This window comes from Ammospiza nelsoni, chromosome 6, assembly GCF_027579445.1.
Source record: "Ammospiza nelsoni isolate bAmmNel1 chromosome 6, bAmmNel1.pri, whole genome shotgun sequence".
NCBI classification, from domain to species: domain Eukaryota; kingdom Metazoa; phylum Chordata; class Aves; order Passeriformes; family Passerellidae; genus Ammospiza; species Ammospiza nelsoni.
Window position 1 is genome coordinate 62,671,260 of NC_080638.1, and position 20,412 is coordinate 62,691,671.

Sequence of the window (20,412 nt, forward strand, 5' to 3'; positions counted from 1 at the left end):
ACTCGATTTTAGCAGGACATCAAAGCCCCATTTCCATGGAATTATTTTCCAGAGTTGGGCAAGACACAAGATGATGTGGTAAGAGATGATGAGAACCAGCTCTACTGGCTCAGAGGTGTGAAGCAAATCTGAGGGCAGGCTTTCAGTTTGAGATCTTCTTGCAGAGTCTGGGAATGGCACAAACCATTTCTGCTCTTGTGGAGTGTTTGGACAATTATTGTCTGAGTGGATTTGCAGGCCCTTCACTTCCTGCTTTTCCTGCACAAGAGTTTGACACAAAGCAGAACAGCAAACTCCTGGTGTGAGCTGCAGAGCAGAACCTCAAATGAAGGTTGCAGAACATGGTCCTGTGGGAGGCCAAGGGTGCAGGGATAAGGAGCAGGAACTCCTGCTGAGGTCACCTCTGCCTTCACCCCCATCTACAGAAACCCTCAAGGAATCCCAGAAGGGTTTGAGTTGGGAGGGACCTTAAATCTCCATCTCATCCCACCCCTACCATGTCAGGGACACCTTCCACTAACCCAGGGAGCTCCAAGCCCTGTCCAGCCTGGCCTGGAGCCCTCCCAGGGGTCAGGGGCTCCACAGCTCCTCTGCACAACATTTGTGCAACACTCAGCTGGGCTCCGTTCTCAGGAACTTGTTTCAATATTTGCTCAGCCCTCCCCACCCTGGCATGGGCTGCTGCTTGACCCTGCCCAGTGCTCCCACTGCCCCTCAGAGCACCCCTGACATGTTGATGGATTTTATTGTTTCTCTCTCTCTGGTGATTTCCAGGACAAACTTGGTTGGGTTTTTCCTCAGGAGAAAAATCTTTTAAACTGCTCCAGATTCTCATTTGCTTAAACCTTTCCAAAAACGTTTCCCAGGCTGACTTGCTGGGCTCTGCAGAGGTTTCACCAGGACAGAAGAACTTAATTTTACTCCCATGGGCTGCAGATGCTGTTGAGTGTCCATCCCTTTCCTGCATCTCCTCATGGATTGCTGCTGTCCTCACATTTTGCCCTTCAAATTGCTTTCTGCCCCTCTAGGCTTGAGATCAAAACCAGTTTTATTCCATCAGCCAGGCCTTAAATGAAAATAGTGATCAGAATCAGAGCCAGGAGAGGGAGAGAAGAAAGCTTGGCTGGTTTCTCTTGAGAAACCCTCCTCATCTGCCCCAAGCCTGGTTTCTGGAGGATTCTTTGCCATGCTCTGCCTCCATGTGTGTACTTGTCTCTAGGTTTTATCCCATCTTTCCCATGCAGTTTTGAGTCTTGTTCAAAGAAGGATTTGGGGAAGGAATGAAGATTTCTGAGATTGGGCATGGACAACTGCACACTGTCCTTGGTCAGGGCCCTGAGGCAGCTCAGGTGAGGCTGGAAGCCAAGGGAAGGGAGGGAGTGAAGCTGGTCAGGATTCAGGTCAGGCTTAGCCATGGACCAACAGCAGCCTGTGCTGGCTTCACCCAGCCCAAAGATGAAAGAAAGGCTGAAAAGGTCCCTGGAAGTGCTCCAGGCCAGGCTGGACAGGCCTTGGAACAACCTGGGATGATGGGAGGTGTCCCTGCCATGGCAGGGGGTGAAATTAAATGAGTTTTAAGGTCCCTTCCCACCCAAACATTCTGTGACTCCATGATTCTTTGCTGAACTAAATGCTGGAGTTGCACAAATCTTGGGCTCATAGAGAGCACTCAAGGAACCAACTTTCCATTTGTTTCACTTCTTACCAACCTCTTGAGTTTCTTGTGTTGGTGAGACCCTTAAAAAGCCTTTTTGGGACGTTTCCCAGGACCCACAGTTGGACTGACTGCTCTGTAATTCCCAAGTGCTCTTCCTTTCCCACTCCCTTACTTGTGAGACCCCTTTCTTAAGGTCCTACAGGTATCTGCTCATGGCTTGGGTGGGATCACAGAAAATCCTGAGCTGGAAGGATCATCAAGCCCAACTCCTGGCTCTCAGGACAGCCCCAAGAATCCCACCCTGTGCCTGAGGGCAGTGGATGGGAGCATCTCTCTTCCATCCCCTTTAACTGCCCCATGTGCATTTGGCTTCATGCTTGAGGTAGAACAGAGATTTTTCAGTACTGAACAACTTAATAAATGCAAAAACCTTGGCTGCATCCTCTTCCTCCATCATGGCAAGCTTTATCTTCCCTCTCTCCTGTTAGTGAGTGCCTGCATTCCTTCTTTCTCTTGGCCTTATTCCTAAGGTATTTCCAATACCTTTCCCTACTGCCTTTTAAGCTCCTGGACAGTTGTCTCAGGATTTTGTGGTGTTGCTTGGAGTTACCAGTCAGATGTGAATTTTCTGGGAATGAGTGATTCCAAGAGGGAAATGGGGCTGTACTCAAAGGGATTCTGTGTTTGGGGCTGGATTTTGGTAGATTTCTGCCAGAATTAATACAAATATAGACAATAATATCCACTGGGCTAATAAAAAGCTCTATTTTCCAACCAGTTGATTGTTGTTTTTAGTTTTTCATATCATTCATGAGTATTTTTTTCCACTCTAGGAACCCCAGGGGTTTTGCTGTCCCGGGTGAACTGCTGGGACTGGCCTGGCCTCTGCTCCCAGGAGAATGTCACCCAGTTCCCCACCCTGAGGATTTACCAGCAGGGACAGCAGCCAGTGACATATGGTGGCATGTGGGGAGCTGAAGAGCTGAGCAGCTTCATCCTGCTGTGAGTGACAAATCCCCAGTGGGACATCTGCCACATCCTCTGTCACCATCCCTGTCTTTTTGCTGGAATTCCTTCTCTGTTATTTTCAGTGGGGATCCCAAGGCTCTCAGTTTGGCTCAGGCTGTTCTCCCTTTGCTGTCACCAGCTCCAGCACCTCTCTGGTGATAATTATCACCATGCCAAATGATCATTTTTGTCTCTAATGAGGTGTCACACTTGTCCCATTGCGATGGGGCCTTGTTGGGTTGAGGTTGCCCTGTTGTCTCTTCACCCCAAAAGCAGCAAAAACAACAGCCCAGGTTCTTTCTCTGCCTTTCCACAGGAGCCAAGTTCCCTGCCCACTGAAGCTGGCCACCATGGATGAAGCAGAAGGATATTTGAGAGGGGAATTTCCAGCTGAGTTCCCATCCCACCACCACCCCTCACTCCTGGGAGTGTTTAGCTCAGCCACCAGCAAAGGTTTGTTGGGATTGGTGGGTTTAGCACTCTCCAGCTTCATTCCTGGTGGGACAGGGCTGCTTCCAGCTGCTGGAAGTTCACAGCACAACACCTGGCACTGCCTTTTCCAGTTGTACAGTCAGAGGGGAGCAGGTGGTTCCAGGGGTGGGATTTCAGATCCATCCCTGGCTCAGAGGACATTCAGCTGGGTTTGCTACACCCACAGTGGGAGTAGAAACTCCCCAAACCTGTTGTCCCTGTTGTGCCTCCTGCCCCTGACCCTGAGGAGTTTGGCTCTGTCCTCTTTATGAGCCCCTTCCAAGTGGTTGTAGGCTGGCAATAATTCCCTTTAAGCCTCTGGTTCAGCCCGGATCCATCAGCCTCTTCCTGGAGCCCATGTGCCACTTCTCCCAGCATAATTTTCTTAAAAAAGGAAGGATCCACTCTTGGATCTTGCTGGCTTCTCCTGAAGAAGGAGTAGCCCCAGTTCTTGTAACACACAATCCAAAACATTATTTTTTTTTTAATAACAGAACAGCAATAGGATAAAGCAGAAATTTCCTGCATCAGAAGGAAGGAAATGTGAACAACTCAATGAAATCCACTTGTGGGTTTTGGAATAGATGGACACAGAAATGCAATGTGTTACCAGGGGAGAGGGAATAAAGTCAGTCTGGAGAGAGAACTTCAGGCAAATCACAGAATCATGGAATGGTTTTTGTTAGAAGGGACCTTAAAGCTGATCCCATCCCACCCCTGCCATGGCAGGGACACCTCCCACCGTCCCAGGCTGCTCCAAGCCCTGTCCAGCCTGGCCTTGGGCACTGCCAGGGATCCAGGAGCACCCAGAGCTGCTCTGGGCACCCTGTGCCAGGGCCTCAGTTGGGAGCTGAGATCTGCCAACCCCACAGACTCTCAGTTGCCAGCTCCCCCTGGGAATTGCTGCCTTAAAAATAGGAGAACTTCCTGATCTTGCTTAAGATCAAACTTCCAGACTATTTTTCATTTTTAAAGCTCCCTTGTGCCTCCAAACTTTGGTTTAATGCAAACCAAGCTACTTTCTCACGTGAGAGGGTCCAGAGGGAAGAGGTAAGAACAAGACAGGATGCCTGGAACCAACTAGAAAACACTTGGGCTGTGTTCCCTGGACCAGCTGAGAGCCAAATCTCTGCCTTCCTCTGGAGAAATAATCTGGTAAATACAGCAGGAAACCCTACTGATCCCAAAAAACCTTTAATCCAGCCCAGAGAAGCTCTGGCTGCTCCTGGAAGCGTCCAAGGCCAGGCTGGACAGGGCTTGGAGCACCCTGGGCTGGTGGAAGGTGTCCCTGCCCATGGTTTGGGTTTGGAACTGGGTGAGTTTTGGGGTCCTTTCCAACCCAAACCATTCTAGGATTCTACAGAGAAGTTTTTTATTTCCTTCCGTGCCAACAAGAGCCTTGGGGGTTTCCAGAGAGCTTTTATGGATCCTGTAGGATTGTCTGTTCCCTCAGGGCACATTCCAGTCCAGAATGGCATCCTCAGCCTCAGGAGGTAACTCAGGCACAGGGAGATGAAATTTGGGATGTCTTCTCCACCCACTTCCTGAGGGTGCTGGAGCTGAGATGCAGAACAGCCTGAGGGAGCAGGAACCTGGAGCCAGCTGTTCTGGCATCAAACCAGGCTGGAGTCAGGAGAACCACATTGTTCCTCTTACCAACCTGCAGATTTATCAAATTATAGATTTATAATTCCCAACCATTTTCCCATGGCAGAATTCCTGCTCTAACCCCGAGCAGCAGTGAGTGGGGTCATTGTCATTTCTGGTGAACTGAAACACAGCAATGAGATGTCCTGCTAAAAACATCCTGGAGGTTTTCCAACCCTTAGCATCAGGACTATGTTAAGAAACCCTTTGTGGGGTCTGAGCTAAAAGAAGCTTGGTGGAAAAACCCTAAATAAAATTTTCTAGGAAGAGGTGAATGTATTATGACGTTTTTCTGGAAATTCAGAGAAATTTTAGGACAGAAATTTGGGTTTGATGCAGAAACTGGAAGCATCTTAAGAAGTAAAACTGTCCTAAACCCTCAGGAATATTTGAAAATATTGAAATATTTGAAAATATTTCAAAATATCCCTGAGATCTGGTGCCTCACAGGGCTTGGCAGCATCAGTGAGGAAGGCAGGAGAGATGCAGCAGTAGCTGCTGTGCTGGAGAGCACACCCAGAAGATTCCTCCTTCCAGAGGGGTAGAAAGTGAGGCTCAGATCCTGCTTCCCAAAACTCTGCAGGGATTTTAGACCCTTCCTCATCAGGGAGTTTGAGCCCTTCTTGTCCCCAAAGCAGTGAGGTTGTGCTTGTGCAATTCAGGGCAGCTGGGATTCCAGCTCAAGGATTGTGCTGCAGGGCATGGTCAGCCCCCTCAGGGAATGAAAATCGGGTTTTCAGGGGGGAATAATTTCCTAGGAAATATTGAAATGGGGTTTTTTTTAATTGCTTCCTGTCCTCAGTGGAACTGTGTGAATTTGTGGGGAGTTTGGGTACAAAGCAAAGAACCTGGAGAAATATGGGCTGGTGTGTGGCTCTGGGTGTAGGATAGCCAGAAATAGGGAAAATTTGGAAGTGTGATGGGGAGAGAGGATCTCATCAAGTCCGGGAGGTTGTTCTGACTTAGGAGAAGATTCCTCCTTCCAGAAGGGTAAAAAGTGAGGCTCAGATCCTGCTTCCCAAAACTCTGCAGGGATTTTAGACCCTTCCTCATCAGGGAGTTTGAGCTCTTCTTGTCCCCAAAGCAGTGAGGTTGTGCTTGTGCAATTCAGGGCAGCTGGGATTCCAGCTCAAGGATTGTGCTGCAGGGCGTGGTCAGCCCCCTCAGGGAATGAAAATCGGGTTTTCAGGGGGGAATAATTTCCTAGGAAATATTGAAATGGGGTTTTTTTTAATTGCTTCCTGTCCTCAGTGGAACTGTGTGAATTTGTGGGGAGTTTGGGTACAAAGCAAAGAACCTGGAGAAATATGGGCTGGTGTGTGGCTCTGGGTGTAGGATAGCCAGAAATAGGGAAAATTTGGAAGTGTGATGGGGAGAGAGGATCTCATCAGGTCAAGGAATAAACCTGGTATTGCTGGAGGTTGTTCTGACTTAGGAGGGAATCCCTGCAGCCAGGGCTGACCAGGGCAGCACTTCAAGACAAGTTCATATCTCAAGTGGGGATTTAAAGCTTGGTGGAGGAACTTGGGATGGGAAATATCTTTCAGCACTGATAAAATCAAGTAACCAAACAGCAGAAGAGCTGGAAAGCAACATCCAAGAATGGATTCTCTGTAGCAGCTGGAAAGGGGCTTTGGACAATGACCTGGAGCGACAGGACACAGGGAATGGCTCCCAGTGCCAGAGGGCAGGGATGGATGTGATTTTGGGAAGGAATTCCTGGCTGGGAGGGTGGGCAGGCCCTGGCACAGGGTGCCCAGAGCAGCTGTGGCTGCCCCTGGATCCCTGGCAGTGCCCAAGGCCAGGCTGGATGGGGTTTGGAGCGGCCTGGGACAGTGGAAGGTGTCCCTGCCATGGCAGGGGTGGCACTGGCTGATTTTAATGTCCCTTCCATCCCAAACCATTCAGAGATTCTGTGATAATGACTGAGCCCTCAATGAGCCACTCCTTAAGGAACTCCTTCCATTTAAAAAGGAAAACAGTTTAAATGAAAGTTTATGGGCCAAATGAAAGTTTATGGGAAACAGTGGAAAACACAGCTTTGATTGTAGCTGCAAAACAGGAATCAAAGAACCAAAAAGTCACAAAGTCACCAACTGAGAGGCAGCTCCATCTACTGAGCTGTGAGTCACTGCTCCCAGGAGCTTGGGCTGGCCTGTGCTGTGACAGTGAAGGTTCTGAGGAGCAGTCACTGGTGTGTGACAGCAATTTATGTGTCTGAGATACCCCCTTAATTCTCAGGAAAAACCTGGCTTCTCCAAAAAGTGAGATTTCTCCCTCTCCTTGGGTCAGAAGAGCTGCTTTTGTTGTTTCAGTTGCTCAGTGCAGAGGAGGAGGGGGGTGGTGGTGTTGAAATCCTCCCTGTTCTCACCCCACCTTTGGCAGCAGCTCTCTGGAGCTCTGATCTCTGCATTTCACAAGTTCCTCACCGTGCCTTGCATGTTCCCACAAAGCTTGGCTTTCCCTGAAACCACAGCCAGGCTGGACAGGGCTTGGAGCAACCTGGGCTGATGGAAGGAGTCCCTACCCATGGCAGGGAGTGGAGCAAAATGAGTTTAAGGTCTTTTCCAACCTAAATCATTCTGCAATTCTGTGGAATTGGAGGCTTTTTATAAGGGAATGAAGCAGCTCTGCAGCCAGCTTTGTTTTGGAGCTGTGCTCTCAGTGATCAAGAGAGCCCAGCCTGGTTTTTCCTTATCCTGCAACAGCCCCAGTCTGCTGGGAAGAGCTGGATAAACCAAGAGACACTTGAGGGAGAGGTTGGTTTATCTCCAGGCTCTTAGCCCTACTCCAGTAAAGCCACCATCCATCATTTCTCAAAGGTCACTGGGATTTATAAGATTTTTGTTTAGACTTAAAATTGGTCTCCTGTTTCCAAGAACACTTACAGACTCTAAGTCCTTAAAGATATCTCATTTTCCAGCAGCGCCTCTGTCCTGCAGATCCTGGAGGCTCAGTGTTGGTAGCTGAAGGGCAAACACTGTTCTCATAATGGGAATTCTGCCCTAATCCTTCCTCTCTGCCTGACCCTCCTCCCATGGCCTGCAGTAATTTCTTGGGAGCCTCTAATCCTGGTTTAATTCCTGAAAATCTGCTCTGGCAGGATGTTATGTGTGCAGGCATCAATCAGGTTTCCAGGAAAAAAAACCTCAACACCTCTCTTTGTATTGTTTATTCTTGTGTCTTTGTCTTTCTTCCAGCCAGGGAAGCTTTTGAAGAGGCAGGAAACATCCTAAGTGGCCACGTAAGGATGGGGATGTATTTTGAAGATGATGCCTTGGATTTGTAAGTGGTTTCTCTTTTTCTTTGGGGAGAATTCAAACTGATCTGCACTTAATGAAAGGCAGTGCCTGGAGCAAGTGTCACTGTGCTGAGGGACAGCTACAAGTGACTTTTTCCTGCAGGGAGATGGCTCAGGACTCATCCAAAAGGAATTGTCACCTTGGCTCTGCCACTGCTTCTCAGCCTGTCCACAGTCACCTTCCTGCTGTTCATGCTCACTTTCATTTTCAGTCCTTCTGCCCCCATGAATGTGGTTGTGTTCCTCACCACCCTCACAGATGCTTATCAAAGGCTGCTGAAGAAGGTGATGTATTTCAGATACAGGGAACAGGAGTCCTGACTCCTCTGAGCCATGACCAAGCCAGAGAATCTCTGTAAAACCCATAGAAGTTCAGTAAGTTCAACATCCCTGAATTAAACAGCCACAAGTGAATTTTTCCTGCAGGGAGATGGCTCAGGACTCATCCAAAGGGAATTGTGACCTTTTCAGTGGCTCTGCCACAGGTTCTCAGCCTGTCCATGGTCACCTTCCTGCCTTTCATGCTCACTTTCATTTTCAGTCCTTCAGCCCCATGGATGTGGTTGTGTTCCTCACACAAACAGGAGCAAACCTTTCTGAAAATAAAAACCAGGCTGGAAAAGTTACACCATCAGTGTGTGAGGGAGGAAAAAATGATGGATAGCCAATGCAGTGCCTTCCCTTGCTCTGGTGGTTGCCCCCAGTTGCCAAGAACAGGCAGAAAAGAAGCTGCCTGTGACTGCTTGGGCTAGCAGTGGAGTGGACATGTAGTCTGGGTGCTGGAAAAGGCTTTGGAAGCTGGGAAAGAAATGTTGTCTTGCCATGGAGCTGCACTCCTGCTGGAATTGCATCCCTGCCTTGAAGCCAAGTGGGAGTTAATGGGATCTTACCTGTGTCATTAACACTCCAGCAAGGGACAAAATCCTTTGGGTTGCAGTGTGAGAGGTCCTTCAGTGCCTAGAGATGCAGCTGGATCCAGGGGGAATCTCCAGCTTGCCCTGGCATCTCATTTCCATCAGGAATTAGCAGTCAAGGCAGAGTTAAAAATCCCAGGAGGTGCTTGGCCTGTTTTCCAGGTGTGCGTTTAACAGCCTGCAGTGCAGCAGAGAATTATTTGCATTAGTTCCTCAGAGGTGTGATGCATTCCTGATGACACACTGGCATTTTTGTGGTGAGCACGGAGAATAAAAATGCAAATACCTTGGGGATACATTTCTATTAACCAAACTGCTCCAATACTTCTCTTTCCTGAGGATTTCAGCCCAGCTGATAGAAGGAAAAAAAAGCAGAGGACAGGGTGATCTCTCAAGGTACCAGTAGAAGAAAGCTTTGTTCCCTCAGAGCTGACACATGCAAGAATCCACCTCCCTGCTCCTGGAGTCTGCAGCCTGCTCCTGTTTAGCAGGAATATTTAGTGCAGTTTACATTGATAGTCCTTCTGCCAAATTTGGATTTTGGCTGTGATTTGTGGGTGAAGCTACTGTAGCTGATGAACTTCTCCACTGTAAGCACAAAGTAAACACTTACAGGAATTCCTTATGGAAGAGCCAGGCTCACTTCCCTTCTTCAGAAAATGAAACGCCATTCTTAAGCTCAGTGCTCAAGGAGAAAATATTTATGGCTCCCAGGTTACAGAAAGCTGATTCCTCTTTTGTGCATCCTGTAGACCTTTTCCAGAGTAAAAAGGGCTGCAGGATACACAATTCTGTTGTGAGCAAAGCTGTTTGCTCAGCAGGCACCTGCTGGGCTGGTCACTAATGAAGGGGAAAAAGGCATTGAGGAAGAAATGCTTTGCATGAGGTCGTTATTGTCAGAGATTGCTGCCAAGTATTTGTTTGCAGATGGTTTTGATTGAAATGCAAGACTCGTGTTACCCACTCAATGGTCCTGCTGTATAAATGGAAAGCTGTTGAGCAACAGCACAAGCCCTCAGTACCAGGAAGAGGAGAAGGTATTTCAGGACAGAGTGTAGCTGGGGAATTTGGTGATTTTCTGGCAGTCTATAAGATATTTCCTTATAGAATCATAGAGTAGAACCCCAGAATGGTTTACACTGGAAGAAATCTTAAAGCCCATCCAGTTCCACCCTCAGCCATGAGCATGGACACCTTCCACTATTCCAGGTTGTTCCAAGCCCTGTCCAGCTTGGCCTTGGGCACTTCCAGGGATCCAGGGGCATCTTCTCTGGAATCCTTCCAGTGCCTCACCCCCTCACAGATGCTTATGAAAGGCTGCTGAACAAGGTGATGCATTTTAGGTACAGGGAACAAGAATCCTCACTCCTCTGAGCCATAACCAAGCCAAAGAATCTCCGTAAAACCCACAGAAGTTTAATATGTTCAACATCCCTGAATTAAATGTTTTTTTAGAGTTTTGTCCTACTTTGCCCTAAGGTTTTTTGCATTTAATCACTGTAAATACATCAGCTCACAGTGAGGTTTGCAGTGGTTGTGTTGGTCCCAGAGAGATAAATGCTGTGTTGGAGGATGGGAAAGAGCTGGACATCATGGAAATGAATTATCTGCAGTTCCCTCCACTTGTGTCATTGATGACCTAAACTCCTCCCTGTGTGGGTGCGCAGGCGCTGGCACAGGGTGCCCAGAGCAGCTGTGGCTGCCCCTGGATCCCTGGCAGTGTCCAAGGCCAGGTTGGGACAGGGCTTGGAGCACCGTGGGACAGTGGAAGGTGTCCCTGCCATGGCAGGGGAGTGGAACTGGCTGAGCTTTAAGGTCCCTTCCAACCCAAACCATTCTGGGATTCTTTGGTGTCACAGCCTTTGAAAAACAAACCAGACTTGACTCCAAAAACTGCAGAGGCAGCTGATTTCCCCTGTCACACCCTTCCTCTGGGCAGTGCCATCTGGAGCCTCCAGGGCTGAAGTTCCTCAAACTTCAAGGAAATTGCTGTCATGGCTTGGTGTCCCCAGTGCCCTTTTATTTGCTCAGACGTCTCCTATTTTTGCTTTTCCCACTTTCTCAGCTTTTCTTTGAGTACTTTAACCCCTCTTACCAGAAGGGAATTGTGGGACAAAGCATCATCTGACTTCTCCACCAAGAGTGGGTGGGTGCAGCCTGCGTGTGTTGCTCCAATGTGGGGCTTGGACTTCACCAGCATTTTGGGGTTTCTTCACTAAGACAAAACCTGGATCAACTCCTGGAGGTTGTTTTGTGTAGGTTGTGTTGCTTGGATGGAATCTGAGACCTCTGTTTGCCTTGGCTGGGGAGGCAGAGTGAAGCTCTGGGTGGGTTTATGCATCACCCAAGCATAGGTGTGAACATGAAGGAGAAGTAGGAATACAATCCCAGAATTCCAGAGTAGTTTGGGTTGGAAGGGACCTTAAAGCTCATCCCATTCCACCCCATGCCATGGGCAGGGGCACCTTCCACTATCCCAGGGTGCTCCAAGCCCCATCCAACCTGGTCTTGGAGACTGCCAGGGATGGGACATGTCTCCAGGAGGATGCCAGCTCTGTGTGTGGTACATTTGGGGTTGTCTTGGTTTGGAAAGCCAGGTGTCTGCTAAGGAAGGCAGGAGCCTCTCCTGAAATGGAAAATATAAACCCCCTCCCTCCAAATTGTTATAAATTTGACATTATGGGGCTCTCAGGCAAAAATATGGGAGCAGGAATAACAGTTCTTTAGTAGGGAAGAAAAATTAAAAGATAAAATGTGGCATTCACATTCTCTGAAATAATTCCTTTGCCCGGGATTTTTCTCCTGTGAAGCTGAGGAGCCTCAGAGAAAAGGAAAACAATCCTTATCTCATTTGCTTCTTCTGTGTTGTGCTCACACGTGGAATGTGTTTGGAGATTGTTTACCCACAGGTGATTGTTCCATTGGATTCTGCTGGGAGTTGTTTTCACTCTTTGGCCAATCAGGGCCAAGTTGTGTCAGGACTCTGAAAAGAGTCACCAGTTTTCATTATTATCATTTTAGCATTGAGTAAATATCCTTTCCATATTCTTTAGTATAGTATTCTTTAATATAATACAGTATTATAAAATAATAAATCAGCCGTCTGAGAACATGGAGTCAGATTCACCATTCCTGCCTTCATCAGGGCAGATTCCCAGCAAATACAATAATAAAGTAAACAATGCAGTAACTAAACCAACCCTGACAGAGTCAGAACCCAACCTGACACCCTGTGGGTCAGGCTGTTGGCAGCAGTCCCATTGGAATTGTGGCTCAGCCCTCCTGCAGGGTCAGGGCTGGTTCTGCTGGAGCAGGGATCCTGTAGAGAAGGATGTATTCTTCCTCTGAAGATCCAGGGGAAGAGGGAAATCCTCTGGGGAATCCAGTGGAGAAGCCGTGCTGGTGTTCCAGAATCTCCAGATTATATCCAGGTAGGAATGCTTGGCTGGTGTTCCAGAATCTCCAGATTATATCCAGGCAGGAATGCTTGGCTGGTGTTCCAGAATCTCCAGATTATATCCAGGCAGGAATGCTTGGCTGGTGTTCCAGAATCTCCAGATTATATCCAGGTAGCAATGCTTGGCTCCTCCCTCTGGGCTCACATCTCCCAATGGGATGCTGTAGTTCTTATCAGTCATGCAGGGACATTCAATAGCTGTTATCAGCAGGTGTCTCCCTAAGGGAGGAGTGAGTGTGAACAGAAGATAACTGCCATACAGATGGCAAACAGAATACATCTTGCCTTGCAGTGTGGGTCAGGGTGTGTCCTAAGCCCTGTGCCCATCCCTGTTTTTCAGATCCCAGAAATACTCCGTGTCCCCCCCTGCCCTGCTCCTGGCCCGGAGCGGCGGCCGGAGCGTGGAAGGCATTGCTCTGTCCAAACACAACATGCAGGACATGCTGCAGATGATCAGACGTGAACTGCTGGACATTTTTGTGAGTAAAAATAAAATCAAAATGCCTTTTTTCCATTGCAGTCATTTGCAGAGTCCTGATTATAGCGTGGAGTTCTGCGGAACGGCCGTTTTGTCTGCTTGTTATTTTTATCGTGCCGAGTTTGTTTTTAAATTTTATGGCTTGGAGCAGGGAGTCAGGACAGAAATCTGCTCTTTGCTGTGTGGTCTTGGAGCAGGAGACCCTGGAGTTGAGGGACTGGCCTCAGAGTCACTCACCTGCTAGTTGTCACAGTTATTACTGGGTCTATTCCCTATTCCCAGGGCTTTTCCCTGTGCCTTTTGGAGCCTCTGCCTGCTCTGCTCACATCCCCATCTCCAAGCTCACAGCTGCTCCCACGAACTTGGTGCACTTGGGTTGGGCAAAGACATCTCCAAGTGCACCAGAATCGCAGCCCTCTTCCTGCTTCCCACATTCCACATAGACACTGCAGCCTTGCTTAGCAGAAATTGTAATTTTTTCCTGTTTTCTCCCCCCCATAACCCCCAATTTCTTGTTTGTGATGTCCTGCAGCCAGAAATCACCGTGCCAAATCTGCCCCAGTACCTGCAGCTGGGAAAACCCTTCCTCATCCTGTTCAGTGCTGGTGACATCAGTCAGGTGGAAAGTGAGGAAATGCTGAAGCTGGCAAAAGGAAGACCCCAGCAGACATTTGTGGTTTGCTGGTTGAACCTGTGAGTGTTTGAAAATCTCTTCTTTCCATTAACTCACACTGAGCCTTGCAGAAAAAACCCCTGAGGCTGCAATTGCTGAGAAGACAAGCTGGTAATGTGAATATTTGGTCTGAAATCATCAGGAATTGGAGGTCAAACCATTGAGCAATGGTTCACTCAGTGTTCTGGGCAACTGTAAAAATTGCCTGACAAAGTAAAATTAATAAATATTTAATTGATTGCAGAAATCGTTTTCAATAGAGGAAAATGTTCTCTAGTGCTTGTAGTAGCTTGACCCTGGGTCTGGTGTTATTTGCATTTTTGTTGGGATGGGACGAAGTGCATATGGGAAGACAAAAAATATGGAAATTTGCCCTCCTGGAATGTCTTATGGTGATTTTCCACCAGCAATTAGAGGGAATGACTGGTCATTGACTGGGGAAAGAAAGCTTTCACAAAAAGATTGAACCAGAAACCCCATAAATTAAATTTAAAAAATATTGAGGCAACAAAATTTATTGAAGACCTAAAGAATAAAAGAGTGTAGGAAAGGGGATTTTTTTTAATCCTCCTCTTCTTAGTTGCATTTTGAATTTTTTGGCCTCTGTTTGTTGTGCCCAAGCCCAGAGAAACTTCAGTGGCTTAATCATAACTTGCTTTGAAGTCTGGGAAGCCGTGACCAGTGTGGGCTGGAGTTTAGCTGAGGGGGAAATGCACATGTGCTCAGGGACAAGGGGATTGGGCTGCCAGTAATGCACCAGAAATGAGAGCCCTGGAACTTCCCCACCTACACATCTGCCTCTGCTCTGCCTTGCTGAGACACAAAAAACTTCCTGTGCCAGAGCAGAATGGCACTGCCACAAAACAGGGCAGAACCCCAGAAGGGTTTGGGGTGGAAGGAAGATTAAAGATCATCTCATTCCAACCCCTGCCATGGGCAGGGACACCTTCCACTATCCAAGATATCCCATCCAGCCTGGCCTTGGGCACTGCAGGGATCCAGGAGCAGCCACAGCTTCTCTGGGCACCTTTCCACTCTCCCAGCCAGGAATTCCCAGTCCCCAATATCCCATCCATCCCTGCCCCCTGTGTCCTGTCACTTCATGTCCTTGTCAAAAGTCCCTCATGCTAGAAAGAAGCCCTCATTGCCAGGGCAAGAGCCAGCTCAGCCCTGAAGCCTTAAAACAGTGCAGGACTGTCTCAGCACCTGTGTGGGCTTGCTGTCCCCCTGGCTCAATGTCCTGTTTTCACTCTCTGTGTGTCACCTGAGGAATTTGCCTTTCCATCCCTGTGGAACTGCAGTGGCAGCAGCTGGAAGGGTTGGAGGGAGCTCTCAGCTGTCCCTGCAGACAGGGCCTGACCTGGGGGCTGCAGGACCTGTCCCACTCTTGTCCCACCTCTTCTTAGAAGCTTTAGGTGGAAAACATCTCCCACCTTCCTGCAGAGTTTGTCCTGCTCAAGGATTTCTTCACACACCCAGGCTGTTGTGTGCCCTCTCTCCATTGGATCCTAGCAGGTTTCTTAAGCACCAGGCTTATTTACAGTGCTTAGAATCACAGAATCCTGGAATGGTTTGGGTTGGAAGGGACCTGAAAGCCCATCCTGGGGCAGGGACACCTTCCACAGTCCCAGGTTGCTCCAAGCCCTGTCCAGCCTGGCTTTGAACACTTCCAGGGATGATGCTTCTGCAGTCCCCCCAAACTCTGCTTTGCTGCATGTGACCCAAGTGCTTTGGTGGCTTTTTTGGCTCTCAGTCCTGTTGTGCTGCCAAACCTGAATCTCCTTTTCCCAACAGGAAGAAGACTCCAGTGGGATATGGGATCCTGAGGACACACTTCTCCACCACTCCTCCCTTGCCCCTTCTCCTCTGGGTGAACCTCCATGCTGGGGGTCAGGTGTTCAAGTTCCCCTCAGAGCAGCCCATCACTGAGATGAACATCTTGCTGTGGCTGGAGAAGCTCCAAGCAGGACTGGAGATTCCCAGCAGTAAGTGGGCACAGGTTTACAACGTTCCCAAGCACACACTGTGAGCTCCAGTGTGTTTATGAGAAGATCCTACATGCAATAAATTGCCTGCCCTGGAATTTAACGATGGAAAAAGCAGCTCTGCTTGTTAGAGCTGCAGAAGTACAAACAGTCCAGCCAAGAGAGAATGCCCACACTCACAAGTTTGCTTTGGGACTGTTTAATGCTCAGAGCCAAACGTGGATGGTTTGGAATTGACATCTTTTCTCTGTGATAATCCCCAAATCTGGCTGTGTTTTCCCATTCCCAACCACAGCTTGCTCATAAAAACCTCCCAGCTCCCAGCTGACAGTGCAAGAAGTAGCTGCTCTTCAGGCACCTTCCTGCATTTCTTTTTGGATGGGAAGGGATGAGAGAGCTGGTGTTTTACTGGAGGCTTTAGGACATAAAGGGTTGGCTTGTGCTGTGAAGCTTTCACTGCATCCCTCCTGATGAGGCTTTGGAGGAAGCCAGCATGGATCTGCCTTCCTCAGGAGAGCTGGGGAGGGACTTGGGACAAAGGATGGAGGGACAGGACACAGGGAATGGGTTAGATGGGATATTGGGAAGGAATTCCTGGCTGTGAGGGTGGGCAGGCCCTGGCACAGGTGCCCAGAGCAGCTGTGGCTGCCCCTGGACCCCTGGCAGTGCCCAAGGCCAGGCTGGATGGGGTTTGGAGCAACCTGGGACAGTGGGAGGTGTCCCTGCCATGGCAGGGGCTGGAATGAGATAATCTTTGTGGTCCCTTCCAACCCAGATTGTTCTGTGGTTCTTTAAAAAGATTTTTAATTTTGTATTGATTAGAATGGGGAGGAAGCCATAATTCCTCAGAAAGGGAACTATCCATGGAGGTGGGACATAACTCTTCCCCTGCTAACTGGGGCTGTATTTGCTGCTCAGGTACCTTGTCTGAGGAGGACTGGAAGCCACCACTCCCTGCCTACGACTTCCTCCAGATGATGGAGCCATCGGTGCCTGAGCTGTCCCCGCAGCCCGGGGACTCCCCGGCACAGCAGCCGCCCAAAAGCCCCGGAGGGGACCCGGCAGGAGGGGACAGCGGCACCCGGGAGGAGCCATCCCAGGAGGGCACAGCGGAGGAAGGTGGTGTCCCTGGGAGGGGCCTGCGGGGGACGGCCCCGAGGATGGCAGCGAGGGACAAGCATGGCAGGAGGCGCAGCGAGCTCTGAGAGCCGGGCTGGGGAAAGGGCTGGGGCTGCCCTGCACAGCCTGGCACTGTCCCTGCCTTTTCTCCGAGGAGAGAAGAGGTTTGGCTGTCAGGGAATGGTGAAAGGAGAGGCCACTCCCTGCTGCTGAGTGCTGGGGGTGTCTGTACATTCCACTTGTTGTGCCCTGGCTGCTCTTGGGAGCTCATCAAGCAACAAGCTACACTGGAAAAAACAATTCAGCTCTGCTCTGTAGATTACTCAAGTCTCAGAGTCACTTCAGCTGCCCCTGAGCAGAAAGGGGTGAGTGATTCCAAGATAAAAAGCCCATTTCTCTCCTCCCTGGCTGCAGGAGAAGCTCTACTGATGTGTGACAGAAAATCCTGCAATTCCATCTGACTGGAAGCGTGTGGAGCCAGCATTCCACCACTCCAGGGCTGCTCCAACCAGCCCCCGTTGTGTTTACACCTGACTTGTGACCTGAATTCGTGAACTTGTTCATCCTTGCAGCGGGAGAAGAGGAGGATCTGGTCAAAGCAGATTTATTCCAGAAGCCAGAGCTCAGGTCACACAACAGTCCTGAATAGCTGGGACAAAACTCTGCCAGCAAATCCCAGGGGTGGGCAGGTTGGGAGATGGCTTTGCTCACTGCTGGCATTTTCTTGGTCACAAGCCCAGGGGCTATTTGCAGCCTCCATTTGTCTTTGCTCTCAGTGACAGCAGCAAGGTTGGTGCCTCCTGAGCTGGGAATGTGCAGGGAGCAAGCTCTGTGGAAAGCTCAAGAGGGGAGGGAGATGAAGGGCAAGGCTGGACCCTTCCAAGGTGGGATGGAGCTGCTTCACATCCAAAACTTAAGTGGGGAGATGCAAAACCTGGGCAAGTGCATTTCCATCCTCTGCACATCTCCTGGACAAGAAATGGCAGGAGGTTGAAAGCAGATGGTCCAGGATTCCATGACCATCCCTTCAATGAACTTGATCTCCCTCCCAGAGAGATGTGTTGGGACAGTCAGATCCTCTTCCTACTCATTAAGGCTCTGAAATTACTGAGAAGAGGAAAAAATGCTGGTAAGGGACTGCTGAGAGCATTGCAAACTCAGTATTTCTCATCCTGCAAGCAGCACACGTGGCTGTGAGGCTTTTGAAATACCCAGAAATAGATTATTAGTCCTGGGCTGCACTGGAAGCCTTAATTGAGAGTGACCATTTTTGGACTGAGCGACAGGCTTGGAGCCAAAATGTATGTATTTAAAGGAATAAAGTGCAGCCTGCTGATCAAAGGCATGGTTCCCAAGGGAAGGGTGTGAGCAGATCCTTCGTGTGTTCCCGTCATTCCTGTGCTCCACGAGGTCCTCACGCTGCTGAATTCCATCAACTGAACATTGCTCATTTCCCCTGCTGGCCCTGGTCACCAGCATCGAATCCCAGAATGGGTTGGGTTGGAAAGGACCTTAATTCCCATCCCATCCCACCCCTGCCATGGCAGGAACACCTCCCACTGTCCCAGGCTGCTCCCAGCCCTGTCCAACACTTCCAGGGGCAGCCACAGCTGCTCTGGGCACCCTGTGCCAGGCCCTCACCACCCTCCCAGCCAGGAATTCCTTCCCAATATCCCATCCATCCCTGCCCACTGGCAGTTTGAAGTGCAATAATTGGGTTTTTCATTAATAAACTCCATCTCCAGTAGGCTCCTCTGCGTGTTTTGGGTGGTGGGAGCAGGGGGTCTGGGCAGGTGCCCCTCATCAGCAGCAGGATCCTTTCCTTCCCCGGGGTTTGAGGAGCATTCCCACGTCCCTGCTCTCCTCCACGCGTCCTTTTCCCGGCTCAGCCCTTCTCCGGTGCAGGGCTGGGGCAGGAGCTGTCAGCAGGGGTCAGTGCCACATCTCCATTGGGGCTTTGCAGATTCCCCACCTCTCCCGGGGCGGCTGGACTGAGGCTGGACTGAGGCTGGATGAGGCTGGATGAGGCTGGATGGGGCTGGATGGGGCTGGATGAGGCTGGATGAGGCTGGACTGAGGCTGGATGAGGCTGGATGAGGCTGGATGGGGCTGGATGGGGCTGGATGAGGCTGGATGGGGCTGGACTGAGGCTGGATGGGGCTGGATGAGGCTGGATGGGGCTGGATGAGGCTGGATGAGGCTGAATGAGGCTGGATGGGGCTGGATGGGGCTGGATGGGGCTGGATGAGGCTGGATGAGGCTGGATGGGGCTGGATGGGGCTGGATGAGGCTGGATGAGGCTGGATGAGGCTGGATGAGGCTGGATGAGGCTGGACTGAGGCTGGATGGGGCTGGACTGAGGCTGGATGAGGCTGGATGGGGCTGGATGAGGCTGGATGAGGCTGGATGAGGCTGGATGGGGCTGGATGAGGATGGATGAGGCTGGATGGGGCTGGATGAGGATGGATGAGGCTGGATGAGGCTGGATGAGGCTGGATGGGGCTGGATGGGGCTGGATGGGGCTGGAGCATCACCAGCGAGCGCTGGAGGTCGGGAGCAGCTCCCCAGAGGGATCCTGTGGGGATGCTGCTGCTGAGGGGCCGAGCCTGGGTAGTCCCAGCTCTGGTGGCTTCATCACCAGTGGGATCCATCAGCTCCAGCCTCCCAGGCTGGGCTGGGATGCCCAGAGCCGAGTCCATCTTGCAGGTGCCAGCACAGACTTGGGAAGGGATGTGCTTATCCTTCATGCCAGAATCCAGCTGGACTGCCAGCTCTGGATGCAAGTCGTGCTCCTGGACCCCATCAGCTGCCTTAGAGTTTATTGGGGTTTTATTCCTCAATACAAAAAATGTCTTTTCCACTGTGTAGCCCAAACAGGCACTCGGGGAAATCCACGGAGGCAGAAATGTGCCAGGTTTTGTATGGACAGGGGGAAAATGTCAGGGATACTGAGGGCAGTTTGATGAGGGTCTGCATCCCAAAATTTCCTCACCCACCAGAGGAAATGCTCCAGCACTTGGCTGTTTCCAACAAGTCCAGCTCAGGGGCAGAGCAGGGTGGAAAGAAACACTCAAAGTGTTTATGGAGTCAGCCACTGAGTGGAAGCAGAAATGTGCCAGGTTTTGTATGGACAGGGGGAATATGTTAGGGGTAGAAATGTGCCACATTTTGTATGGACAGGGGGAACATGTCAGCTGAGGGCAGTTTGATGAGGGTCTACATCCCAAAATTTCCTCATTCAGCAGAGGAAATGCTCCAGCACTTGGTTGTTTCAAACAACTCCAGCTCTGGGGCAAAGCAGGGTGGAAAGAAACACTATGAGAGTGTTTATGGAATCAGCCACTGAGTGGTTTGGGCTGAAAGGGACCTTCAAAAGGCACCCAGTGCCACCCTGCCATGGGCAGGGACACCTTCCCCTGGACAAGGCTGCTCTGATTCCCATCCAGCATGGCCTGGAATTACAGCCTTGGGTGAGAAGTGAGGTAGGGGAGGCAGAGCTCATGTTCTGGGGGGCAGCTGTGAGGGACACAGTGATTCTGGAGTGAGATCTGCCCTGTCCCAGGAGGATGGAGGAGAGGAGTCTGTGCTGTGCCAGGAGGCTGGAGGAGGAGGATGCTCTCCTGTCCCAGGAGGATGGAGGAGCAGGGTCTGTCCTGCACACAGAGGATGGAGGAGCAGGATCTGTCCTGCCCCAGGAGGATG

At 50.1% G+C, this 20,412-nt stretch overlaps 1 protein-coding gene across 1 annotated transcript in view; it reads left to right on the forward strand.

Moving 5' to 3' along the window:
- Positions 1-18,360, forward strand: part of TXNDC16 (thioredoxin domain containing 16) — a 42,250-nt gene extending 23,890 nt beyond the window's left edge. The window contains exons 15-21 of the mRNA XM_059474122.1: positions 2,491-2,659; positions 2,982-3,118; positions 7,984-8,068; positions 12,796-12,934; positions 13,466-13,626; positions 15,401-15,591; positions 16,510-18,360. Of these exons, the coding sequence (XP_059330105.1) occupies positions 2,491-2,659; positions 2,982-3,118; positions 7,984-8,068; positions 12,796-12,934; positions 13,466-13,626; positions 15,401-15,591; positions 16,510-16,796 (1,169 nt within the window). The 3' untranslated portion in view covers positions 16,797-18,360. The remainder of the gene's footprint in view (positions 1-2,490; positions 2,660-2,981; positions 3,119-7,983; positions 8,069-12,795; positions 12,935-13,465; positions 13,627-15,400; positions 15,592-16,509) is intronic.
- The last annotated feature ends 2,052 nt before the right edge of the window (positions 18,361-20,412 follow it).